The sequence below is a fragment of the Eretmochelys imbricata genome, chromosome 20 (assembly GCF_965152235.1).
Source record: "Eretmochelys imbricata isolate rEreImb1 chromosome 20, rEreImb1.hap1, whole genome shotgun sequence".
Lineage (NCBI taxonomy): Eukaryota > Metazoa > Chordata > Testudines > Cheloniidae > Eretmochelys > Eretmochelys imbricata.
In genome coordinates, this window is record NC_135591.1 from 2601695 (window position 1) to 2617259 (window position 15565).

A 15565-nucleotide genomic window follows, 5' to 3' on the forward strand; every position below is an offset into this window, starting at 1 on the left:
CTCCTAAAATCCCATTGCTTCCATCATGCCCACAAGAAATTAACTGTTAAACAAAACTAAAATCCATTCCCTCCTCTGGGCTATGCAGTTAGTGGCTGCTCTCATTTCTGTGCCTGTCTTTTAGGTCCCGATCCTGCAAACACACACTCCCAGGTGTAAATGCTTCCACCTATGCACTATGCATTGCCCCTGAAGATGTTTTCAGGATTGGGCTGTTATATCGTAGGCTCGTCAGGCTAGGGATTGTTTTGAGACCTGTATTTTATACAGCGCCTAACACATTGTCTTTGCTTAACAAATAATGAATCATAATAACAAAAGGGTGCTGCAGAACCTCACATAAGCATTTCTGGATGACTCTGATAGCGACTTCATGTGCATCCGAAACCCGCCAGAACCAAGGTCCCCAAAGAGGCTCACAAATCTTTACCACTTGACCTTGGGGACACTACAGGTTCCAGTGGGCCATGTGGCTATGAGGCTTAACTTGATGTGGAGCATTGCATGTTGGGATCTGTAGTCTCCACCAGCCAGCTAAAGATCAGGATGGATTTAAGAAGCTGCTAATCTGGCTTTTGTCAGGGCAACTTTTGGGAGCCTTTTGAAGAAAAGGACTTGTTTAAACAAAGAAATGATCAGTGCAACAAGATGAGCTGAATAATTGTTTTCTGCAGTTACGAGGTGTTTATATTTAATTTTCCTGTCTGTCACTGTTTGGGAGGGACAACAGGGCACCGCTTTAAATTGCTACCTCCATGTCTTGAAATAACATCCAGAGACATATTTACCTTGACTGCTATGGAGTGTGGAGGGGACGTAGGCTGGGGGCTAATGTGGCATCTTCACTACGGGCTCTACTTTTGATCCCTGGTTGAACTGAGTTCAGAGCAGGAGCCAGGAGACTGTGTTTGTGCTGTTGATAGTGTAGCAGGGCTATTTTTATCATGGCTTTGGACCTGCAATTAGCCAAGTGTTACCTAACAGTGAAATCAAGGTGAAATCATAGAGCTGAAAAGCCATAAAGAGCAGCTGTTGACATTTTCGCCAGTGAAATATTTACCTGAAGGAGGAAGCAGTGGAACTAGACCTTTCATGGCAGCACAAGATCACTGGTCTTGTGTTTTACAGTGTACTACTCACAACCGTTTGCCAGTCGTTTGTACAGTATAGGCTTTGTGGGGTAGCCTCTACTCCTCTCACCTTGTCCGCAAAGGAAGCAAAACTGGGGGGGTTCCTAGCACAATTCTCTGAGAGCTGGGATTTGAGGAGTTTTTTGTAACTGGCTTCCCCAAAAGAAGATGGAATTAGGGAGATGATTCATAGATTTCAAGATCAAAAGGGACCATTGTGATGATGAAAATAGAGGGACAGCTGGAACTGTTTAGACAATAACTGCCAATCAGTCCCATGATATATTGCTTAAGCTTGTGGCTAAGGCATAGATCTAGGAATCAGGACTCCTGGGTTCTGTTCATGGCGGTGACACAGGCTTACTTTGGGCAGGTTGCTTAACTTTTCTGTGCCCCAATTTCCCCATCTATAAAATGGGCATCATAATTTGAACCCTCTCAAGAGGACTCTGAGACTTTGATTTCAGTATTAGTCTGTAAAACACTTTGAGATTCATGGTGCAAAACCAGAGTCCAGCAGTAAGTATATTTTACTATGATTTTAGTCAAAGAAAGATCCAACATGGATAAGTGGTTTGACAGGGCCACTTTTTTAGGGTGATTTCTAGGATCCTGCAAGAAAGCCCCTGGGTCCAAAACTCACTTTGGGGAAAAGCTCATTATAATATTATGTTGGTTTGAGGTGTGATGATGTTGTGTTGTGATGTCATGACATGGCTTCTTGGTGTGATCAGAGGATGGTATACAATGATGAGCATCCTGAGTTTGATGACGTTGCGTTGAGCCACAGCAATGTCCTGATGTGCCTTAGTCCATGACTGGAGTTCCTACCCATTGTGAAAATACAAATAATAAGTAATCATGATGACATGATGATATTTTGATGAGCTGTGATAAATTTTATGCTCAGTTCCATGTGTCAGCTTTCATATGACAACATTGGAATGCCCTGTCAAAACGTGTCATTGTGACAGGTGACATTTGAACGCGGTGAGCTTTTCCCCAGGGTGGATTGACACGTTGGGGGAAAGCCAGCAGCGTGGCGACATGCCCCGGGGCAGTGCCACGTTGCGGGACGACCCCCTAGGGCAGTGAGGTGTGATGTCGGGTTGCAGCACGACGATGTCACGGTGTGAGGTCAGGACGACGTATGAGCATGTGCTGCTGTGTCCCAGCAGGGCACGGGGCGGTGACGTGTGGGGGCATGGCGCAGCGGGGCCACGAGGCCCTGTTGCCATGGGATGATGCGGCAGGGTGATGCATCCTGGGGCGATGATGCAAATGTGTCGTGCTATGACGTGATGCATGAGGTCACTTTGCATCCCATCAGCCTATTGGCCACGGGCTGCTGGCTGCCTTGATCATAGGACCCGCCCTGCCTGCCAGTTGGACTACAATTCCCATCAGGCACCTGGGCCGTCGCTACAACGCCAATGGCGCCTCAGGGCGGCGGGACTACAATTCCCATGAAGCCCCGGGCGGCAGAGCGCAGGCGCCCAGACCTTAAAAACGCCGGAAACTACAACCCCCATGACGCACCACGGTACCGGTACGCCCCGCCCTCCCGGTTCCCGCCCAGCTCCCTGTGCCGTCTCGCCCCGCCCCCTGGCTGTGACGCGGTGGGCTCTATAGTGACGCGGTGACGTCGTGGGGGAGGGGGGAGTCCAGCGCGGCGGAGCCGGTGTCTGCGGCGGACGGAGCGCGGAGCCCAGACCCCTCCCCCATGGCGGCCAGGCGGCTGCGCGCGCTGCTGCGGCTGGGGGCGCGCCAGGGGCTGCGGCCGGGAGCGCCCCCGCCTGGCAGGTGAGCGGGCCGCCGGGGGGAGGGGCCCAGAGTGGGGGTTCATGGAGGGAGCCTCTGGGGGGAGGGGCTATGGGGGCAGAGGGGGGGGCTATGGGGAGGGGCCCAGAGTGGGAGGGGCCATGGGGGCCAGGGCCCTAAGAGGGGGTCTCTGGAGGGAGGGGCCATGGGGGTGGAGGGGGGGGGCCAGGGCCCTAAGAGGGGGTTTCTGGGGGGAGGGGCCATGGGGGCGGAGAGGGGGGTTTCTGGGGGGAGGAGCCCAGAGTGGGGGTTTCTGGGGGGAGGAGCCATGGGGGCGGAGAGAGGGGTTTCTGGGGGGAGGGACCAGGGCCCTAAGAGGGGGTTTCTGGGGGGAGGGGCCATGGGGGCGGAGAGGGGGGTTTCTGGGGGGAGGAGCCCAGAGTGGGGGTTTCTGGGGGGAGGGACCCAGAGAGGGGGGTCTATGGGAGGGAGACACTTTTATGCTGCATTGGGTGCGCCGGAAGAGGCAGTGGGGACCCGGCCAGGGCCGCTCATGTCCTGTGGGGGCTTGGGCTGGGTTGGATAGAGAAGCTGGTGTTTTAAGTTTGGGGGACCCGGCCCACACCCCGGGGCACCTGTTGCCAGAGAGATGGTCTTGTGGACTGCTCCCCTCCCAGCGTCTCTGCGGCAACTTCAGTGGTTGTCCATAGGAAGCGGTGACGCGAGGGGAATTCTTCCCGGACACTTCGCTTCATTTAATGGAATTTAGCATCTGGAACCAAAGAGCCAGATGTGAGCAGCTAGCTGGCTGCAGACCCTTGGCAACACCCCAGTAAATCGCCTTAGCTGGCTGAAGACTAGCTGCAAGGGCTTGATAGGCCACGGGTGATCTATGGACCAGGCACCATGCACAGGCAACCACTGGCTTAGTAAAACTTGCTGGGTCTAAATGGGATCTAGCATCACTAAAGCAAGGATGGGTCTAGCCCTAGCCCCTGGGGTTTGCTGGATGGCACCAGCCCTTTAGGTTTACCCTTCAGGGTAGGGGAGGTTGGTGCTGGATTTTTTAGCAATGGAAGATGTTATGATAACTTGTAATGAGCCTTCCAGAGAGTGTCCTGCTTTGCAGGAAGAGGAAATAGGATCCAAATTCAGCAGCTGACCTCCTTTGCAAGTTTCTAATCGCATGGCTGCAACCCTGCGATCAGGTGCTAGTTAATGGGCGATTGCCAGAGATGGCAGTTTGTAAAAGTCTCTCTTCAGTCGGAAAACACGATGTTAACTTGACTTGATGGTCTGAATTCAGTGTCCCCTCTTGCCCAGGCTTTGCAAATGAATGTCCTCCCTTTCAAAAGGCCTGGAAGTCTTGAGGGCGTGCACCTCCTCCAGCGATGACCTCTGGTGGGAGGTGCCGTGCCGGGAAGTTGCTACAATGCGTTGGTCTGTCAGCAATGCCTGGGGCTGGCAGAGCAGTCCTGCTTCTTGGCAGGTGGGAGCTGGGGTATAAGTGTAGGTGCTTTTCAAGTTCAGATCCCTCCGTTAGCACAGGGGACGCTTCCAGAGCTTGGAGTGGAGAGAGTTTAAGTGGCGTTGTGCACAGCTTTGAAACGGAGCCAGGGCGGCTGCTCGCCACTGGCGTGTTGGGTATAAGAGATGCCGTGTTCCTCAGGGCAGCAGTCCTCTCCTATGCATCTGCACAGAATAAATAACAGGAGGTGGCACCTTGCAGGCAATATTTGAGTGTGTTTGCTTTGAGACACAATATGGGAAGGCTGGCAAAGCACAAATAGCTGACGGCTGTGCTCTTTGCTGCATGAATTCTTCTTGTCCTCTGCTGCACAGCGTCAGGCATAGATATGGCTCTGAGCTTGGAGTCTGTCCCCTGGAGAGTCTGTCCATCCACTCAGGCAGGGCTGAGGGGGCCCAGGCGATCTCTAGGCTCATGTAGATCTCAGATGCGATACCGAATCCAAACCCCCAGCAACGTCCATTGCACTTTCCTCTGCGCTGGAAGGAGAGGGGGCATCGGGCTATCTGAGCCTGGAGTGGCCCCAGAACACTGGAAAAGAAAGACCTTTCCCCTCTGCTCGTGCCTCTGGGGAAGAGGGTGAGTGACCTGTTTTCAGACACATATATTTATAGATCCAAGTGAACAGCCTGAGTGGAAAGTTTCCAGTGATGATGGAATGTGACCTGATTGTGCTGAGTGGAAGCTGCCGGGGTGTTGGAAGGAACTTCCTGAAGGCAGGATTGAATCTCGTTCCTACTGTCTTTGTAATGTCCAATTGCCACCCTTCCAGCCGATTCGGAAGCTTGCTGTGGGGTTGTGAACTTCAGGACTTTTTGTTTGTTGGCATTTAACCAATGGGATAAAACCCGACCAGTCTGAACTGTGGGCTGGGAGTCAGGAACTCCTGGGTTCTATTCCTGGTCGTGGGCGAGTTGCATTGCCGCCCTGTGCCTCAGTCTCCCCAGCTGGGTATAGTCACCTCCTGCACAGAAGGGGCGGTGACGACCAGCAAGTGTTTGTAAAGCACTGAGTGGTCTGTTGCTGGCTCCAGCACCTGTGTCAAGTGGGGAAGAAGGGGGAGTGTTCACAGTCTCACTCTGGATCGTCAACGCTGACTTGGGGGTCTGATGAAGTGAGCTGTAGCTCACGAAAGCTCATGCTCAAATAAATTGGTTAGTCTCTAAGGTGCCACAAGTACTCCTTTTCTTTTTGGGGGTTTTGGGAAATCAACTCTCTGTCCAGGCTGTTGTGGGAGGCCAACCACGCCACCAGTGCAGCTCAAAGCGGGACCCTGCTTGAGGGTGGGTCTGATCCCCAGCCTGCCAATGAAACGAGCGGAAGCCTGCTCCTGGTGTGCACAAACATTCCAATGGCAAGGGTGCGAGGGCTGTTAACTGCCTCTGGACTGTTTGCGGGAGAGAGGTCACATGTTGCTGGCTTCCCGTCTGTGTTTGTGATTCTCCTCTTGTCTCTGGTTGGCGTGCCAGGCTGTGGGGATCAAGGAACAAAAGCACCAGCTGAAATTTCATCAGGGGGCGAGGTCCAGAGGATAAACTCCGAATGGGATACAAGGGAATTAGAGGCATGACCTGGGTAGTGAGCTATGCCTCTGACAGGCTGTGTGACATTGGCAGATAAGTCCTGTTTTCAGTCAGTACCTTAGTTTCCCCATCTATCAATCGGAGATAACACTGACTCGCCTTGCAAGGGTCATGGAGAAGAACCCAAAGAACCCAGCATAAATAGGTCCTAACCAGCCCACAGTTACTGTCAATGACCCAGTTTTGCCAGAGCGCCTTTCATCCAAAGATACCAGAGCCGCCGAAGACCGCTGAAAGGTGGCCATGCTGGGGAAGCAGCAGCCAGGGCTGTGGATCCAAGAGGAAATCTTGGCCAATCGCTGCTCTTTCAGAAAGCGCCAGGCATTGCTAACGTCCAGACAGGGCAGGGCAAACCAAGCCTCTGGGCCTTGTGACATCCTGCCAGGGTTTAGAACGCTGGCTACCGCTCCTCCTCCTGAAATCTCTGCTTGGCAGCATAGCCGACGGGTATGGTTACGCAGCGATGGGTCACTGGTGCCAGCAGGGTGATATTACAGGGCCTGCAGGAGAGCGGAGGAAACCTGCCAGGGTGGCACGTTGCTTCCCCTGCCACTCTCCTTCTCAAGAAATCCAGATACCCTCTGCCCCCACATCGGTGCCAGTGTTCACAGCACCGGTGCTCCATATTGACGCGGAGGAGGGCAGAGCTCAGCAGGGTGCCCTGTGTTTCACCAGCCACCCTGACTAAGGAGATGGGCAAGCGTGGTCCCTGTGCCTCATAGCGGGCCCTTCCCAGTGGCACCCGCCCCTCATGTCCCATCTGGTTCCAGGCTCCAAGGGCTTGCCACTCCTTACTGGCTTTCTGCCAGCTCAGCTGAGTGCTGTTCCTGTGAATGAATCTCTCCTCCTCCTCCTGCTCTGAGCTGCCCTCCTGATGGGCAGGTTAATGGCAGCTGTTGCATAAGGCCGGCTGGGCACAGGGGAGGGGCCGCCTGCCTCTTGACTCAGCAGCAGGTGATCTGCAGCAGGGAGAAGAAGGTCAGGGTCTCTCTCGGTGGGAGCCCTTGGAACCCTCCCCAGCTGCCTCCACAAAGATCTGAGTAAGCACAAACAGGAGGTGAAGTAAATTGCCACTGTGTCTGAGCGTAGAGGCCTGCAGGAGAGCCAGGCCTGCCCGCCAGCCGCTAGGCCTCCCCGCCAGCCGCTCGCCCTGCCCTACCATGGGGGGCTTGTTTGAGGCCATGAACTGCTGGCTGGGAGCAGGGCAAGTGAGCTAGTGGGAGCAAGCTCTCGTCTGAGCCAGGGCTGACCCCGCTCCAGCGCTGTGCTGCAGGGAGCTGGGTGAGTGATGGAGCAGGGGACGCTCTCCCCTCGGGGACAGTGCTGATCCCAGAGCTCCCGGCCAGTTCCGTGTGTCAGATGATCAGACTTCAAAGCTCAGGTCTGGGTCACTTGTGCTCATTACTCCTGAGGGCATTCTGCGCCAAAAAATTAAAAATTATGCGCCAAAAAAATAACAATGCTGCCCACAATATTTTAAAATTCTGCAAAATTCTGCAAATTTTATTTGTCAAATAAATGTGGAGGCTCCAGCATGGCATTGGGGAGCACAGGCCACTAGCTGCACAGAGGTGGGAGATCACCGTGCAGCTCTCCCGAGACACAGACTCAGTGGTGAGGCTGCACTCGACCCTGACACAGTGCAAGGACTGGGCCTGCCCCAGAAACATCCAGGGCCCTGCCCCTCCATGCCAAGTGCACCAGGTGTGCGCAGGCAGGCTCAGCAAGGCAGGATCCAAGTGTGGAGGGGCTTAGTGTGGGGGGGATCCAGGTGTGGATTGAGAAGGTTCTGTGTGGGGCAATCTGGGTGCATGTGGCTCATTGGGGGATCCAGGTGTGGGAGGATCTGGATGCACAGGGGCTTGTTGGGGGACTCTGGGTGCAACGGTAATGGAACTCTGCCGGGAGGGTCCAGGTGAAGGTGGTTGGGGCTCGGGGCGGGGGGGTCTGGCTGTGGGGGGATAGAGCTTGGCAGGGGGTTCTGGGTGTGGGGGGCTCAGTGGTGGGGTCCAGATGCTGAGGGAGTGGGGTTGGTACAGTGGGGATCCAGGTGTGGGTGGCTTGTCGGGGTGGTCCAGGTGCAGGGGGAGTGGGGCTTGTTGTTGGGGGGGGGGGTCTGGGGGTGAGGGGGGTGAGGCTCGGCAGGAGGGTCTGGGTATGAGGGGGTCTGGATACACAGGAGTTGGACAGATGCGGGAGCAGTTCCCTGTACAGAGATCCCTCCCCCTGCAGCTCAGGAGTGATGGGTGCAGGAAGTGTGGTGGGGGAGGGGGGAGTTTGCAGCGTTTCCTATAGCTGGGGGAGAAATCTGGGGGTGGGTCTGACATGGCCCTGGATGGTGGGCAGAGGAAGTTCCATCCTCCCCAGCCCAGCTGGGATTAGCAGCTGAGCCCGGTGCAGGGTAGGAGCCACACAGCTGGGTCTTCCCCAGCGCCCCCCCCGCCCCCACACAGTGATTTACCTCTCTGCCGGCTGCCCTGGGCACCTGAAACATACTGATGAGGCAGGTCGCATGACTGCTTTTGTGGCTTCCCTTTGCTTCCCCATCAGAAAGTCATTTTTCTACAGGGAAGCAAAGAAATCTGCGGGGGACATAAATTCTGCGCATGTGATGTGGCGCATAATTCCCCCAGGAGTAGCTCATTAAACAGCCCCTTGGTGGGAGCAGGCGGAATCGTCACTGTGATATGGGAGTCGGCGTCGCTCCTTGCCACAAACTAGTTGGTAGAGTTGCTGAGTCACTAAACCGCTGCCAGGTGCCAACCCAGCGGTGGCTGCATGGGAGCGGTGAATAGATCACAGCATGCAGCTTGGCCGTGCAGCACTTAGGGGCCGATAGATCCCCAGGGGAATGGGATTGGCATGCGAGAGGGAATCCCCTTGTCCCTGGCTGGGGAGGGTGTTTCGTCCGCTTCGTCTCCCTCGGCCCCACTCTGCGTTTAGTGGCCTTGAGCTTACCTAGTCTCAGCATCAGGTGACCTCTCCAAAGGGAGTAGCCCTCACTCCTTTCCTCTGCCTGGCCAAGCCAGCTCCGGTCGGTCTCTGCTAATCCCGACCCGTTTCCAGTTGCAGGGCCGTGTCTCTCTGTGGGATTCTGCTGAGCCGGGTGCCTTGGGCACTAAACAGCCTGGACTGGACCCAGCACAGCCGGACGTTCATCAATCTCACGGGGCCTTTCACCAACAAAAGGAAGGAGTATTCGGAGCGGAGGATTATAGGGTAAGTGGCATTGGCTGTGTTCCCCCAGAGGGGGATGGGGTGGAGGCAGGGCTGGAATGAGTGCGCTAGGGGCTTGCCCTGCACACTCCAGCATGCTGTGTCCTTCACCTGCTTGCCCCAGCGCTGGTGGCAAAAGGGGAGTTTGGTCTCCAGGCCTCAGTCAACCCTTGACCTGTCTGTGACGTGATGCGTGCACCCCGAACCGGATTGAGACCCATGAAACTCATTTCACATTGTGGGGGGGGCCATGGATGGCACCAGCTGCTGGGGGCAGTGGAGTTGAGCCGGCTTTGAACCGGCGCCGCAGAGGCAAATGGTTCCCTAGCCCGTCCCCGAGCCCCCGCGCTGCCTTGTGCCTGCAGGACGGCAGCTCTGAGTCAGCCCAGATGTCTCCCCCCGGCAGGTACTCCATGCAGGAAATGTACGAGGTGGTGTCCAACGTGGATGACTACAAGCACTTTGTCCCCTGGTGCAAGAAGTCGGTGGTGGTCTCCAAGCGCACGGGCCACGTGAAGGCTCAGCTGGAAGTGGGCTTCCCGCCCGTCCTGGAGCGATACACGTCCATTGTCACCCTGGTGCGCCCACACCTTGTCAAGGTGAGGCTGCCGGGGAGCACCCAGGGATTCTCAGCATGAGGGATGTGCGGGGTTGGGGGCACTCAGCCGCCCAGGGAGCCTGGCTTCCCAGTGCTCTGGTAGCAAAGCCCCTCGACTGATGCTCCTGCTGTCCCTTCTCAGGCCATCTGTACTGACGGGAGGCTCTTCAACCATCTGGAGACCAGCTGGCGCTTCAGCCCTGGCATCCCAGGCTACCCCCGCACCTGCACAGTGGATTTCTCGGTAAGCCCCACCCCTGGCCTGCCCCGTCCAAGGGGTCCTCCCACAACCTTCGCCCTGTCGCCATGCGGGGCCATCTCTACAGTGAATCCACTGGGGATGGACCAGAGAGGTGGCTGCCAGCCAGCCCATGCTGTGTAATGGATGGGTTAGAAGCACCTGTCCCCAGGTCATTAGCCTCCAGGAGGAGACTGAGCCGGGAGGTAAGCAGGGCGCGAAATGCTGCCGTCAGCCACCGAGCGAGCGATTGCTCTTCGTGTCTCGAGGGAGAGAGAGGCAAGAGCAAATGTTCCACTTGGGCACATTTGTCTGAGAGGCAGGGCCTGGTGGAGCGGGGAGTCAGGACTCCTGGGTTCTCCTCCTGGCTCTGTCAGTGACTTGCTGTGTGAGCCTCTCGGCCTCAGTTTCCCCACCTGGGCCGTGGGGTTTGTGTGGAGGTGACTATTCGCTGCGTGCTGCCGATGATGGCAGGTTCCCCGCTGGGTGTTGCAGAACATGGGCAGCCCGGCAGCCCCTGTCCCCCAGCCCTTTGTTTCAGGGGAGGGCTCTGTCCTGGCCTGACCTGCTCTGCCAGCCCCTCGTCTCTCTCTCCTCCCCAGATCTCCTTCGAGTTCCGCTCCCTGCTGCACTCGCAGCTTGCCACGGTCTTCTTCGACGAGGTGGTCAAGCAGATGGTGGCCGCTTTCGAGCGGCGGGCGGCTAAGAACTTCGGGCCGGAGACACGCATCCCCCGGGAGCTCATGTTTCACGAAGTTCACCAAACGTGAGGGGGTCGGGGCCGCATGTGCAGACTCTGTCGGGGCGGCGGGCAGGGCGTCCAAGCGCCTCCCGCCGCCTTTTTAACTATTTATTTGATTTCACCTCTCCTGACGGTCTCTCTAATTTATCTGCTGTGCCGAGAATGGGGACGTACCTGGAGTGGCTGGGTCTGGCTGCCCCGGAGCGTCCCCCAGGCCTGCCATCTTGCACAGAAGAACCACATCTGCCCGCCGGGCTCCATATTTTTGTAGCTAACTTTTATTTTAAATTTATTTTATTTTGGGGGTGGGGGTCTTGTTTAAAATCCCTCCGAGCAGGGAAGAGCAATCCCTGCCCCTTGCTGATCTGCAGGAATCCTCGTCCTTCCCTCTGCGCAGCCCTCGCAGCACAAATCAGCAGGCCTGCATGTGCCAGCCCCCCCCTTGGTCGGACTGCCTTTCCCCCAGGCCTTGGGGAGAGGGGCGGGGCCCTGGCGATGCGCACGTGGACTGGACGATCAGGGTCTCGGCTCGCCTGCCTGCGGTCCTTTGCGGGGTGGGGTGTGTGGAACGGATCAGAAACTTCTCCCCATCCCAGGGGGTGCTGAGCACAGACAAAGGGCTGAGCAAACGTTACAGTAGCTGCCTGCCAACTCTTAGGAAGGTGGGAGCAAGAGGGGAGTTACATTTGGTCTGGAAGTGAGTGCTGAGAGCAAGTGTTGCATTATCCGGGGCCTGCGGAAGGGGGCGGGGGCGTGGACGCAGCCTGGTTGGCGCCCCGGCAGAGAGCGGGAATGGGCAATCCAGCCAGGGCAGGGCGAGGGGCAAGTGCCAGGAGGCCAGCGTGGGACTCAGCTGGCAGCTGCTCCACAAGCCTGGCAGGTGGGATCCCGCTGAGCTCGCCCTGTATGGCGGGAGCACTCCCTGGGTAGGGAGATGGCATGGCTACACCTGGCCCCCATAGCGCTGCCCCGGCTCTCGCCCAAGAAGGAGGCCCCGGTGGCTGCTCGGGCTCCTGGCCCCCGTCTCCCTTGGGAGAGCCACGCGGGCGGGAAATAAGGACTGAGGGACCCATGATGGAGCAAGCTTGGAGGCTTCGTGGGGCATCATCAGGAGCTGGAGATGTGTGCAGGGGGGGTTCCCCTCTGGCTGGCAGTGGAAGGCTTTAGGCAGGGGGAGCAGGGCCCCAGTTCCCAGGGGCTGCGGCCCCACAGCGGAGCCGTCCTTGGCCAGCACTGCTCCTCTGGCTGTGCCCCAGCCATGTGGTGAACAGGGCAGGGAGGGGGTGAGAACACCGCTGTTCACCCCCCCCCCAGCCCAGGCACACAGCAGCTCTGTCTGGGGAGCGTGCCCCGTGGCTGGTGCGGGAGATAAGTGAACAGAGCCCCATTGTCCTCCGCCAGGGGAGGAAGGTCATGGAGCGTGCAGAGTGCTGGGGCGGGGAGAGGATCCTGCCTAGAAAGGGCCCTGTCACCTTGAAAAGCAGCTGCAGCTTAGCTCAAAGTGTGGCCCACGCCACAGCCAGCCCGTGCGGCCACCTCTGTCCCCATGGGAGCTGCTGGCTAGTGGGGAGCAGAGCCTGGCTCCCTCCCCACGCCCCCAGGCCCAGCGCCGCGAGGCCTGCTTCGCCGCAGACTCTGCGCCCCGGCCCCCCTGCTGTGCAAAGGAGCCGGCGTTACATACAAGACACGCTTTGCACATGCGGGCGGGGGAGGAGGGCAGAATCACTGGCCCCAGGGCCCGGCGTGGGTCCTGCCGCATTGGGCTGGCACAGCAGTAACTGTGCACAGAGTGGGGGAAGGATCCCGGCTGCTGCACGTTGGCCTCGCACGAGAGGCCAGGCGCAGAGTGCTTTCAGAGCTTCCCCCTCGGGTTCTGGGGGGAGCTGGCACCGGGGCCCATGCCCTGAGCGTGGCAGCAGGTGGGTCACGGCAGTGATGGAAGGGGGAGGAGCCCAGGGGGCGGTTGGGACCCGCTTCTCGTTCAGCCCAAATGCCCCCGGCACAGGATTCATTACCACAGTGAGGGCTTGAATGGCCTCTGGGGGGACCTGCCTGTCTCCAGAACTGGGGGGTAGCCAGCCCCTCGCTCTCTGAGCCAGGAACCTCCTCCTCTGCCCCCCGAGACCCTGCACCCATTGCAGCAGAATCACCTCCTCCCCTCCAGGTGCCAACCTGCCCTGGGGTGTGTGCTGCCCCATGAGGAGCCCTGGCCCCCCGAGGGGCTGACTGCATGGGCGGAGGAGTCCAGCAGCAGCCCTGGGGCCTGCCCACAGGCGAATGTCTCATCTGCTCCAGGCCTCTTGCCTGAATCCCTGCCCCACCCTTAATCCTTTGCTTCCAGCCGGGCTCCCCCACCCGCTTCCCCCGTCTCCAAATCGCTCCCTGGGGCCAGGAGATGTTGATCAAGGGCTGCAGCTGGGCCCTGCCCTGAGCCGTGCCTTCTGCCCTGCTACCTTATCAGCCTGACCCCCAGGCTGCCCTCTGCCCCTCATGGCCTCAGCTGGCTCACGAGAGAAACGCACATGGGGGGGGCGTATCAATCTGATGCAGGGGTGAGGGGGAAACACCCCCCAGCCTCCATTGGGGGCTGGGCCGCAGCCGACCCCTCTGTGTGCTGTGTGTGGGACTTTGGTCTCCATCCCAGAGACTGTAGAAATGTTCTGCCCAGAGAAGTGGGTTTTTTAGGCCAATAAAAAGCATTTGGCAAGTGGGATCGCCGCCTCCTTTGGGGTGTCTGCGGTGGCTCCGGGGCTGGGTTCTGCCGGTCAGTATCACCCGAGAGGTTGTCTCCTGCGGGCCACCCGGGCTGGACTCGGGGCAGAGGGTAAGTGGAGCCCTGTGGGCCCGCTGCTGGCCGGGCCCTTTCCGCTCAGCATGGCTGCACCTGGCTTTGCCCCTCATCTGCCCTTGTGCCCAGCACTCCCTGGCCCCGGGCACCCACTGCACAGCGGGGCACAGCGGGGCACGTCCCAGACTCCCCAGCAGCTGCCCAGGCCCTCACCAGCTGGAGGTGCTCCCTAAGGGCTGCCTGCAGCAAAGCAGGCTGGGGGACGGAGCGTGCCTGGCAGGGCAGCCCCCCAGCAGGGAGTGAGGAGGGGGCTGGATTGCATCGCTCGGCACCTACCAGCAGGGCTCAGCCCTGGGTGCAAATCCAACTCTTGGGGTGGTGCCTTCTGTGGTGTGGGTCTCTCCAGCCCCCATCTCCAGGCAGGACTCCTCCCCTCGCCCCTCAGCGCAGGGGGTCTCGACCTCGCCCAGGCTCATTCTGTGTTGGCGCCAGCAGGCTACTGCCCAGCCCCGCTGGGGTCCAAGTGCGATGGGGGCAGCACCAACATGAGCAATGGATCCGCTGCTGTCGCATCCTGGCCGTCTGCCACGAGACGGAGCCATGGCACGGGGAAAGCTGAGCCCATGTGCGGGGCCTGCCGCAGCTGGAGGGTCCTTGGCCCACCTTAGCCATGAGGGGAGACAGAGACAAGCCGGCAGACAGGAAACATTTTGGGCCGGGACAAATGCAAGAGCCCTGCTGTGTGCAATTCCCCCAGCTCAGCCCCCGCCTGATGCACACGCCCCCCAGCCCTAATGCCGCAACTCAGGCTGCATTAAATCCCAGCCAAAGGCCGGCTGCTGAGCTGGGTTTGGGTGAAGGGCATGGTGCCTCCCTCCAAGCTGGGATGGTGGGGGCTGCTCCTGGGCCCTTCCTGCCCCAGCGCTCAGGCTCTGCCCTCTGAAATGCCGGACATGGCAGCAGCTGCAGGGCTGACACCTCGCCCTGGCACTGGGGTTGGCTCTTCTGGCATCACCTGGCCCCAGCTCGCCCCTGCCCCCATAGGCACCTTCTGGGAGCATCGTTCCCCCAGTGCCCATCAGGGGCATGGAGCGGGGACTGGGGAAAGCACCGGCCCCTGGCAGCGCGGCAGGCCCAGGCCTGGTTGCAGGGCAGGCCCGTGGCTTTCCAGGCCCAGCCTAACGAGAGCTGGGACCGGCTGCTCGTGTTCCGCCCCATGCTGGGCGAGACACGCCTGTTTCACGTGGGGAGCCCCGTTCAGCCTGCACAGCTGCCCCTGGCCCAGCTTCACGTGGGTTGGAGGGGGGGTGGAAAAGGCAGCTTTGCTTGGACCCTGGGATGAGTCACAACCCCTGGAAGCAGGGAACGGGGGAGTTGTGGGGACCCCCTTAGGGGCTTAGCAGCTGTGGAAAGATGGCTGGGGGCCCCTGGGCAACAGAAGCCCCCCCCTTCCTGCAGGATTGGGGGGGTGGCACCAGCTTCCTCCCCCCCCCCAGGCACACAACTGGCTGTTGGAACTGGCCCCAAGCTGCCCTGTGGGGCGGGCCAGGAAAGGCTGGGGGTGGAGCAAGGACCTCTGCTCAGGCAGGGGGCAGCTCTGCTAACCCTAGGCTGGGCTGGTGGACAGTCAGTTACATCCTGCCCCCCCCAGGTTAGCAACCGGCCCTGGCTGCTGGGGGCAGTATTTGAGCTCCTAACTTCCAGGCCCTAATGCCAGGCCCACGCTGTTCTCGGCCAGGGCCAGCTGCCAGGCAAGGCGGCCCCCACAGGCCCAGGGCTGCCAGGGGAAGGAGGCTCCTTCCACGCAGCCTTGGGAAGGATAATGGCGCCCTCGTGTGGACATGAGGGACATGGCCCCTGGACCAGCACTGCTCATTTCCAGAGGCTGCCCCGGCCCCCCCTTTCCCTGGGGCTGCAGGTGCGATGGGGGGCACGCTGCGCTGCTCAGGGCCTGGCTGGTGGCATAAGGCACAGAACCACT

General features: G+C 59.1%; 1 protein-coding gene across 1 annotated transcript; it reads left to right on the forward strand.

Annotated features, from left to right (window-relative positions):
- The first annotated feature begins 2787 nt into the window (after positions 1-2787).
- COQ10A (coenzyme Q10A) lies at positions 2788-13509 on the forward strand. Its single transcript, XM_077838674.1, has 5 exons — positions 2788-2933; positions 9069-9221; positions 9625-9817; positions 9959-10060; positions 10657-13509. Exons 1-5 carry the CDS (start codon positions 2854-2856, stop codon positions 10822-10824), a joined length of 696 nt encoding a protein of 231 aa, XP_077694800.1. The 5' UTR covers positions 2788-2853; the 3' UTR covers positions 10825-13509.
- The last annotated feature ends 2056 nt before the right edge of the window (positions 13510-15565 follow it).

Coding starts and splice junctions, on each gene's coding strand:
- COQ10A (XM_077838674.1), top strand. CDS start 2,854: ATGGCGGCCAGGCGGCTGCGCGCGCTGCTGCGGCTGGGGGCGCGCCAG. Junction 9,222..9,624: donor TCGGAGCGGAGGATTATAGG/GTAAGTGGCATT, acceptor TCCCCCCGGCAG/GTACTCCATGCAGGAAATGT. Junction 9,818..9,958: donor TGCGCCCACACCTTGTCAAG/GTGAGGCTGCCG, acceptor GTCCCTTCTCAG/GCCATCTGTACTGACGGGAG.